This window comes from Ptychodera flava, unplaced genomic scaffold (genome assembly GCF_041260155.1).
Source record: "Ptychodera flava strain L36383 unplaced genomic scaffold, AS_Pfla_20210202 Scaffold_37__1_contigs__length_1687728_pilon, whole genome shotgun sequence".
Lineage (NCBI taxonomy): Eukaryota > Metazoa > Hemichordata > Enteropneusta > Ptychoderidae > Ptychodera > Ptychodera flava.
This window is the reverse complement of record NW_027248359.1, coordinates 519,020-530,404: the sequence shown is the minus strand read 5'-3', so window position 1 is coordinate 530,404 and position 11,385 is coordinate 519,020. Positions and strand designations below refer to the sequence as shown.

General features: G+C 35.3%; 1 protein-coding gene across 1 annotated transcript; it reads left to right on the top strand.

Moving 5' to 3' along the window:
* On the top strand, positions 1-2,475 carry LOC139127793 (tyrosine-protein kinase receptor Tie-1-like). Its single transcript, XM_070693667.1, has 5 exons — positions 1-121; positions 707-818; positions 997-1,093; positions 1,351-1,448; positions 2,048-2,475. The coding sequence occupies exons 1-5, from the start codon at positions 92-94 to the stop codon at positions 2,065-2,067; spliced, it is 357 nt and encodes a 118-aa protein (XP_070549768.1). The 5' UTR covers positions 1-91; the 3' UTR covers positions 2,068-2,475.
* The last annotated feature ends 8,910 nt before the right edge of the window (positions 2,476-11,385 follow it).

Here is an 11,385-nt window from a genome sequence, read left to right as displayed (position 1 = left end):
CACAGGTATCTTTCTACGAGGCATGTACTTGTGTGTAATGATCTTACATGCAAGGTGTCGAATCTCAGTTATTCCAACAAGGTGATTAGCGATGAGAGCTTTCCTGAGATTGGAATTGAAGGTATCCATAATATCACGTCCTCAGACACTCTTATACAATATCGGAAACCTCGCTCATTTAACTGTTAGTAATTATCACCTAGCAAATGCTAAGGTGAAATTCTTCATGTTTGCCTTGCTGCGATATTTTTGGTACGTTCGAGGACTTTCCATACCATAAGGCAAAATAAGGAATTTACGGTGATATAAGTCTGCTTACTGCATATTTTTAGCAGAAATGACTGTACTGTACACAGCGTTGCGAGAAAGTACTAGTCGAATAGAGGTATTGAACCACGAGAGCTAACGCATATACAACCAGTATTGCGTTACATGAGACCAGTTCTGTAGCTTATCATTTAGCTTCTTACTTGCTAACTTTATGTCAGTCTATATGTTATTTGCTCTCTGTTTGTTTGGCTTTTATTTTTGTTTTCAAGCCAGAAAATTGGTAGATGATAATGACAGTGTCATCTTCTTGTGTCATCTTCTCGAAAGAGCTATGTTTAATCGTCACTGTAACGTTGACATATTTATTGGAGAGTTTTGTCAAGATTTTGTCGTACAAGGATTACACGAATTTTTAAAAGGTTGTGTTTTATTACAGGATCAACTTCCATATCAGTGGATGGCACTGGAGACACTTGAAAATATGACATTCAGTGTACACACAGATGTTTGGTCATTTGGAGTATTATTCTGGGAAATTCTCACACTAGGTATGCACTGATTCATTTCATGTTTGAACAAAAGAAACATAATGACGCCTACGACTTCAGCCACAAGAGTTGAAAAGAATAAAATTGCGAATAAAACAATCATTGAATGACTTAAATTTGTCAAATTGTTTTGATGATCAACCGATGAATATTAAGAGTAAGTTTATCTATATTTCAGGATGTCATCCTTTTGAAGAGCAGAGTCGAGAAGAAATTGAAACAGAATTGAGAAGAGGATACAGACTACTACAACCAGAACACTGTCACCTTGAAGTGTATGTGTATATATATATATATATATATATATATATATATATATATATATATATATATATATATATATATAGACAGGTAGATAAATATATATTTATATATATTTAAGCCAGTAATGATTGTTGAATTTTTAGTCGGCATAATCAGGATATATTTGATTTCAAGCGCAATTTCTTGTGTATATCGTAACATTTTCATATCTTAATTACAAGTAAACTGCTAGTATTGTTGTTGAAAAGAGGGTTTATGACGTTTTTAGATACGGCTTGATGCTGATGTGTTGGAGGAAAGAAGATTGGGCAAGGCCATCTTTTCCGAATATTGTAAAACAAATTCGAGAGCTAAGGGATGACAATGGTAAGTGTAAATTCCTAACTTGCTTTAAACTTGTTACTTATGACACGATTAGACAGAATAGCGAACATTGACAAGTTGTCACATTTTAATTAAATAGAAACATTGCTCATTTTTGTTTTGTTTTGAACAAATAGCATTAGGTACTGTCATGCAATGATTCTTACTTATAATATTTGTTAAACATTGCAAGTTTAGAATAGAATTTTAAAGGTGGTTTGCAAATATGGTGTAATATTAAACACTTGTTTTCAATTCTTGAGAAATTTTGCAGATACAATTATCCCAATTAACTACCATCATGTTTATATAAATGCTTTATTTAGTTTGCTAGCCCATAAAAATATCTGAAAAATTAAAATTAAGTTATATTAATATCTAGGCAGTTATGTTTTACTTTCCTTGCTGCAACAATGTATTTTAGTACTGCATTATTCACTTGAATGCCATTGTAAAGAGTGTCAACATAGCGTCCTACTCATATCTCTCTCTCTCTCTCTCTCTATCTCTCTCTGTCTCTCTCTCTGTCTCTCTCTGTCTCTATCCCTTCCCCTCTCTCTCCCTCTCTCTCTGACTTATGTTTGTTGACTGCTGTACTTCAGATAAATCGTCTTCGTCGTGATACACGCGTTCAACATATCAAAACGCTTGTGTATATCCCCTTGACAAATCAACTTGAACCGTGCAGAACATGTTGAGTTTAACAAACACGATAACCACTCATATTATTTTTTGTTAAGGAGATTGATGATGTAAATATTGCAAGAGAAAAATGTTATATCAGTATTAACTAGAATTTTTATTTCAACTCTCTTTTAAACCGTTGTTATAGTGATTATATAATCTTTGAAATTATTTGTAGATATATCAAATGATTGAGTAAACATGTACAGAGTTGTAGTATATTTTGTATGAAGCGTAATACAGATATTTTATGTTAGTGTTATGTGTTTGTGTAGTGCTTCTCTATCTTTTTTTTCACACAATGTCATTCGCTATTGTATTTTGAATAAAAAACCTAAAAATAGAATTCCTTAGTGACATTGTATTCTCTCTTACATACATACGTCTGGCGTAAAAAAAATTGACGTTTTATTTGTTGTGCCCATCGAATCGTTGTAGCCTTACAATTATTCGATTGATAGTTTAAAGACTTTCAGAGATAGAGCAAAAGAGAGAGGGAGGCAGACAAACAGACAGAAAGACAAACAGAGAGAGAGGGGGACGAGAGCGAGACAGAGAGAGGGCTATTCTGAAACAATGTTAGACAATAGTTTTGTTTTAAAGTTGAATAATGTGGGAATTAACGCGTATCGAACGCCAGGGGTTTATTTTTGCTAGTAATCACAACATAGCAGAGCAATAAAACTGTAAAGGCATTATCCATAAGTCACTTAAGCCGACGCCGAGCAAAAAGCATTTCTATAGTTCAGGAAGAGGTTGAATTTCTTTGATCGCACGAATCAAAAAAGTATAAAAGGTGATTACTTGTAAACGTTTCTGGCTCAATCAGTGACCCTTGAAGCTTGTGAGATTTGGTGAAGTACCAAATTATTTACGAGCATGAAAGAGCATGCAATGCAAACAATAGCCGTCAAGGACAAATATCCTTAAATTTTGTGACACAAATTGTCAAAATAAGTGTATCTGATTTAAGTACAAATGCAATCCTCATAAAATTTATGCTCTTGATCTTAAAAATCTCCGACTATACTGACGGAACATGTGTGCCCACTCCACATTCGATACCTACAAAAGCATGTACATTTAACACTATGTATTGTGTGTTTTTTGTACAGTAGTCCAAATGAAAATACTTACACCATTCATAACTTAAACGTTTTCAAAATCCTAAATGAGAATTCATTCTCGAAAATTACAACGAAACAGTCAAAGAAAACCTAATGAGTTAACAACATTCAATACATATTGATGGCGTTGCAGCCGACATCATCAATGATCACTTTGACCTTCGACATTTTGACCCCGGTGTAAAATTTCGTAAAGAGATTAATGTGTTTGTCCCACCACCACCAACGACCTAGTGACGACCCCTGACAGTTTAGTTTTCTGTAAATCGTAAGCAGTGAAGTGACATATTGATAGAAGGCACCAATGTTACGTGGAATGCTGACATGGTGCACTTGGCTAATAACGAGCGACAGTCACTAAGAGGGCATTTAGACCTCGAACCCTAGGATCTTCGTAGCTCTTCATTATTTCTCGCTGGTGATGTTTGGACGATTTTGTGAAATAATAAAACTCAAAAGATTTGGAGTGACAAAGACACATGTCTACATGTCTATAGCTAAAGGCACTCTGAATTGTGTGCTTTCTTACTTATCAGTGGACGACCAAAACGTAATCTAGCCTGAGGGTGTGTGTGTCAATCTTGTACAAATACACTTTGTTCATCTTGCGCACCATAGACAATTATTTACAAGTATACAAGTACACAGTCGACTGAGATAGGCCTTTTAAGGTGATTCTGTACAGTGACGAATAGAAATTCAGAATGAGCCGTTTTACACTCATGTAAGGGAAAACCACCCCACGAAAGATATTATGCCTACCGGAAGCCGATATTTTAGATACCACTCGTAGATTCCATCTTGGCGAGAGAACTGAGAAGAAATATTTATATTATTATAAATTTGTGCTTGAGCCATTTTTTAAAAGGCCAAATCACTGCTAGTATTCGGGACAGACTTTGACGACACGATAAACACTATCATGTCAGATTTGTCAGTTACAGGGCGATCTTGACCCGTTTGGATTTACATGGTAAATTAACGTATGGCGGCGGAGTTTGCCTTTGGGGAAGAAAAAGAAGTTAATTACTATTATTTAGCGTTTCGGCTTTGTGCTAAGATTTTGCGAGTTTTGTCGAAAGATTCTGTCTCAAATATTTGTGCAAGTGGCTGGTTGGGAAGTATTGATGTGAAGCGGTTTGTTAGACAAACATACTTTGTCCTAATTTCGAATCAGCCCTGAATAAGGTTGTAAAAAAGTATATGGCTTACTGGGTGCATGTTTGCGACTTCGGTCGTGAAAACAGACGAGTCATTATTTGGCTCTAAACATGCTTTCAACTGCGTAGCAAACGTCATGGAAACTCTAGCGTCAGACACTAGAAGGAACAGGGTTTTGCCGCACTATGGCCCGAACTGAGGTCGCCCTTGGTAAAGTATGTCATAAAATCGATCCTGCTAACACTCAAGTAGATAGAAACTAACTCTGCTGTGTGATTGATATGGTCAAAACATTGCCTGCCTGATGGAGGGCATTGTACAATGCTGTAGTCTAAAATTAGAGCTTCTCAAGGTGCGCATGATCTTTGAAGGTTTACTCTGCGCATGTGTGTAATCGGGACAGAATGAGTGTCAGGGAGATCAAAGACAATTCTGACAAATCTATCAACAAATGTAGTCAACGCAAAGGAACACAAATAGTTTAGAACATGTATGTTATTAGGCAACGCTAAGGATAACGCAACTCTACATTTGCATTTCCCATTATGATACGATATCAACTGTTTTGATGTCTCAAGGGTTATTGGTTAGGCAAAACACTTTAGGTGTAGATGAAATGAGGTAGGATGCGCCTTTGGACAGGTATTTTGACTATCAAACCTTTCTATCTACCACTTGTTGGGGCTCATTATGGAGTTCTTGCAGAAAGGGGAAAAAAAAACATTTACCGTCTTAGTATTTTAACAATCGAAAATTGATTTTTCTTCACACAGTTGACACAGGGCTGGCGAAAATTTTGACTTTCTAATGTCGGTAAATTTTCGTTAAATTGTTTCTCTGGTACCAACCCTGCACTGTGACCCCTGAATCTTATTCCTAATTTTGGAAGATATTTTTTGGAGTATTCCTTGAGGAAAGTTTGAGAAAAAGATTAAGTATTTAACTTTCGAGTTGCATACTGCCTAATGCTTATACAGAACAAGTGGTAATTTGTCTGCGTTTCTCTCGACATATCAGTACAAATGGATTTACAATTTAATACGAACTATCGAACCCTTTGCAAGAATTAAATGCAAAGAAAGTGTATGTGTATCGAAACTAATATCTCAGGTAGCTGACTTTTAATACGTTGTGTCATACCAAGTGATCTTGGGCTTCATAAATTAATTGCTGTTTGACCACTCTACCTCATTGTGATAAAGTCTTTATATCCATATCGACATGCACATAAACAGCTACATTCGACAATTCTAATCCAAACATGTTAACATTTAGCTGGCGATACATTGTAAAAGACATTTGTATTTTAATAAATAAGTGGCGATTTACACATATTTCAGATCGAACTTATTTGATATTAGAATATGCTCAACACGGCGACCTAAAGAAATATCTCTTAGAAAGCAGGAAAAGACTGTCTATTGGCAATTACATCATGTTCCAGAGGATGCTGTTATCGTTTGCACTTGATGTAGCCAAGGGAATGGAATACCTATCATCTATGAAAGTGCTGTAAGACATTTTATTCATTTTAAGGACATAAAGGTACATTTCATGAACAGATAGCGTTCGAAAATAAAATGATTGAAATTTTTCCGTAACAAAACGAAAGTAAATCCGGTTGTTTTCTTACCACAATTATCTACTACTAGCAAGGAAATTAAACATGTCTTAAATTATCAAGACCTGAAAATGTTCCTTTTTTAAATCAAAGTAGATTTTTGTCTGCGAAGCAGGGAAACTCCTGCAGAAGCAGGTAAAGGCTAAAGGAGCCGTATTTGTACGTTCACATAAAGCTAATTCGGCTAATCACGTAAGTTTACGTCCCGAGTCAAGCCCAGTCAATCCAGGTCTAACTCGTTTACAATACAAAGCCGCAGTTCTCAATGAAGATGTTAAATATAATGCTTAATCTAAATCTTTTGTGAGGAAATGTTCTAACTGTACAGGTAATCGAGCGACAGCGACCTTGTTATTTGATTCGCATTGTAGAGTTATATCATGCTACACGATGTGAAAAAGTGGAGAGTTTTGTAAAATGGATTCAAAACAACTATGTATTTTGATATCGATAGAGTTTGGCTCTGTTTCCTTTCATTACATTGTCTTTAGGTATCTTGCTACGAGGCATGTACTTGTATGTAGCGATCTTACATGCAAGATATCAAATCTAAGTTATTCCAACAAAGTGATCAGCGATGAAGACTTCATGAGATCGAAAATAAAGGTATTGATTTATTTATTATAGTTCATTCAAAGATTCTGACAAGCGTTTGCTCAATATAGTTCATCTAACTACATGCCCTCAATGACACTAACACATTTTATTATGCTTAAAACAAAATTTCTGTAAAAAAATAGAACTGAAAATTAAAGAATACGATTAGTCAGTTCGAGAGTACTTACAGGATATAGTAAACACCTTCACCTCCACAAGATTTATCGGCCATATTATTGTTTTCAAAACGAGGCTAAATAGCCAATACTAATATTTGCATAATTTGGGTGACTTAAGACGATCAATAATAACACGGGACACACATAAACTCCTCTAAAGTTAAGAGTACAAAGAATCCGATGTATAGGTTTATAGAAACGATTGTTGATAGACATCAAGTGAACGTGAGATGCGGCTGCTTTACATAAGTGATTGTTGTCGAGATTTCACTGATTAACAGCCAAGGTCAAAGTCATAGATGAGGCAATTCTATTTCACCAAAAATAGTATATTGCTATATTGGGAAAATCAACGCATACTGTGTTTATGTAAGATTCCGATCTCTTTACATAATCAAGCAAAAGGGATATGAAATTATCCAATTACAAGTCTGTACATTACTAATATTACACCGATAATTTGAATATATTGAGTCAACAAATAAGTACAAAAACATTAGACGAGACAATACAAGTTATGAATAATGATTATCATAATGTGCAATATATATTTGTAAAGCGTTCAACTAACTATGTTACAGTTAAGCATGAATTGTGTAAATGTATAACCTTTACGGATGCTTTGTTCCAGGATCAACTTCCATATCAATGGATGGCACTCGAAACGTTTGGAAATATGACTTTCAGTGTACAGACAGATGTTTGGTCATTTGGTGTCCTATTCTGAGAAATGCTCACATTAGGTATGGCAGATGACGTTCTTTAATTTGCTTTATCTCGACACAGAGACACGTGCTCGAAATTACATTGACCTTTTAGTGACACCGTAAACACGGTCGTTATATGGCGTCTTCCGTCCTGTTGCATGAACTCTTGATTTTTTTTCTATATGCATCATTGCAAGTTACAATGTATCCCAATAGTCTACGTTTGTTTCTCATCCAGAATGCCATCCATTTGAAGGTCGGAGTCCAGAAGAAGTCGAAACAGAGTTGACGAGAGGTCAAAGGTTACTAAGGCCTTAACCCTGTCATCCTGAAATGTATGTTTTTAATATGTATCTAACATTGTACGTCAGACTGTGTTTTTTCCTTCATTTGTTGGCTGATTTTGTTGAAGTTTAAACTTCTACAATCGTAGCACACACTGGCCTGGTTTTCATGTTTGACAATATAAAAATGATAACTATTATATTTAGGACATAATCACATTGTACTAGATCTCGTACGGATTTCTTTCCTTGCGTTGATGTCATTTTCCTTGTTTTTAATATCGTCATTGCATGTGCCTTTGTTTAGCTAAGACTTAATGTTGACATGTTGGAGAAAAGGAGATTGGGAAACGCCATCATTTTCAAACATCGTCCAACAGACGAGGAATTTCAGTGACAATGAAAACGTAGGTCAAATCTCAGTTCATGTGTGTATATTTTATAATTTAATTTAATTATGTATTGATTCATTATGTTAATCAATTATAATTGATTTTAGTGCCATTGTTAATAACCAGACGAAGCTTATATATTTAATCTCTCTCCCTCCCCCCTCTCTCTCTCTCTCTCTCTCTCTCTCTCTCTCTTCTCTCTCTCTCTCCCTCTTCTCTCTCTCTCTCTCTCTCTCTCTCTCTCTCTCTCTCTCTCTTTTCAGGAACATATTATTTGATGGCTATTTAACTTCAGAGAGACAATAATCGACGTTTCGAGATATTTGTGGCCAAAATGTACGCTGTTTTTATGTTGACATGGTCACAGAGCTTGTCATTATACATTAAACTTCATAAATTTAGATTTATTAAGGACTTTGGATTTAGTTTCATCTGACACGTAGCAACTTTTTTGTATTTCGCTAATGTTGACTGCTGATGCCAACATTTAAATAGGACAATATAACTTATATATGGGAGATATGGCATAAATGCTTTATTTGTGTTTTTAGAAAAATATCACTGTACAAGAAGTAAAATTTGTGATATACTTTGCCTGAGTAGGCAAAGCAGACAAAGTTTCAAGTTTTTACAATGTTTTCCTAGGTAAGACAGCAAATATAGTATGAATGTGGTACTTTTTCAGTTGTGACCACCCATATGTAAAACATATGACAAATTTCATTTCGTACTAGTAACAGTAAATGTATTTGAACTCAGTATTATCTTTAGCTGACCACGGGAAAAAGAGTTGTTATTGTATCCTCTTTAGTATGTTTCGGATTTCACATTTAATACGGCTGTTCGTATTTTGTAGCAGACATGGCGTCTGTCTTCAGAAAAACATTTATAGAAATGAGAAAAATTAACCTTGCAGCTGCATTTGTAAAATGGTGTACTTTTGTTTACGGATATTTACATGAATGTGATTTGACAATAATGACAGTTATATTAGGCATCTGTTAAGAGCAATGTGAAATTTGTTACCATAACCTCAGAGTTTGGGAGTCACTTATAACTTATGAGTCAGGCCTAGTGCAGAGCACTTGAACCACTGATTGATCACCGTTCTAGTGGATAGTGTGCACATGACAATAGCTTGCGTCAAAACATGTTGAAGTTTATTCTTTCCGTAGCAAGATTCATCAGTAAACCGAATGATAACATATAAAAGTACAGAGTTTTCTGTCCTTGGTTTTATTCTTGATCAGAGCTCGATACGACTTCTCGAGATTGTTAATGTGCTGTTACGGTAGTTTTTCATTATCTGTATCAGTCTAAACATTACAATTTATTATATAAGTAAATTGAAATTATTAATCACCTTGCTTTATATTTGTACTTAAAGAGGTATGCACAACCTTCATTCTGTGAAAAAGCCAGTTTCATTCACTTTTCTCACTGTGAAAAAAATAACAATAGATTATTATTAAATTTTCGGCTCAACATTCAAGACTTGTTTTGCGGCTTTGCTATTTCAACATAAACAAATTTCTCAATACTGTGACCGATATTTACATTAATTGAGTTGTGTAAAAACATACAAACAGATTTAACTGTGATGACATAGCAAAAACCCACTACTTATTTCGACGAAATTTTCACAATATTACATCATGAAAGGAGACAATGGCTCAAAGATTACGGTGGCACAAAGAGGAGTTTGGTTTTTGTTTGTCTGTCTGACTGACTGTGTCTGTTTGTTTGCATGTTTGTTTTCTCTTGGCATGCAAAAGAAAAACCGAAGATAGTGAAGCGGAACTGATTAAACTGGGGTAAGCAAACTTGACCTCCGTACGGTTGGTCGGCGTGCCGTTGAATAGTATGAGATGAGCCCTAACAAGATATGAGATTCAATGCTTAATTTTCTTACATTTTGCCGAATTTTGCCGCGACTCTTAGTGTAGTCGCCAGGGGACCACGTGGGTGTCTATAGACGCGCAGGCGACACGAATTAGATGTCGTTTTGCATGTGAAGAGTTTGCGAGCGTGCTACATTTGCCTAAAAAGTATTGATACTCTTATCTTTAAAGTTGTCTTTCACCCAGTTAAGCGATGTGTATTCACTGCTTTGACAACTTAGATTTTGTGTATAATGCGTGTGTATGTGAGTGCGAGTCGTTAACTATATAGCGTGTGGAGGAGTCGCAGTCAGAAAAAAAGTGTATTATCTTAGCTCAGTTATTGAAGCACTTTTTTGAAGGTAGAATTTTGAGCGAGCGGTTTTGACTGTGCACCTTCGCTAGGTGACTTGGTGCCGTACGTTGTAGGTTTGAACCCGATCGAAAACTCACTTCATTGTAAGCCGAGATCATGCATACTGTGTGATTCATCATCAATAAGCATGTACTGTAATAAAACGAAGACACTGAAGATACCATTGCAAACAATAACACGAAATTGGTCCCAAATTTAGCTTCTTTCCCTGTATCAGGATGAGTATAATGTTCTTGCCCAGTGGTTAAACTAAAAACATTTACATCAAACTAAAGACTCCAGTAAAAAACAAAACAAAAAAAAAACAAAACAAAAACAAAAACATGTATCCGGTGTGATAATTTATTCTGAAGAAAATACTTTGACTCGAAAATGGGAAATCAAAGATTAAACATCGTTAGGTAGCTTACATCAAAAAGTCGTACACAACTCTATAAACGGTCACCTTTGACTTTGACATTGGGCCTCTATGTAAAAAGCAGATCACGGTAAGTGTTACATTGCTATTATTGACCAACTGTACTTGAACGGCCAATATTTTTGATCTTTGAGAATTTATAAAACGACTTTGTCTTCTTGGTATTACATATTACAGCCATTTTGATTCTAAACCAAGCAACGCAAATTTATATAGCACTAAAAGATATATTTTTCCCGTGTAACTTTGAATGAGCGATGCTGATATTGCAATGCAAATAACGTTCTTGGACTAATTTGATTCTAGTGTGTCGCAATGTATACTTGCATAAAATTGACGATCAATAACATATAACGGGTTAACGGAGTGATAGTATTAGTCTGTGCTAAAATCATTGCATTTATTTTATTTTTGAGTATATAAAAGCCCCTTGAGAAGCTTCATATAATAACATCTTCTACATTAGCTCAGTTCGTTACGAATATCTGTCAGCTATATTTGTGTAGCATGCAGG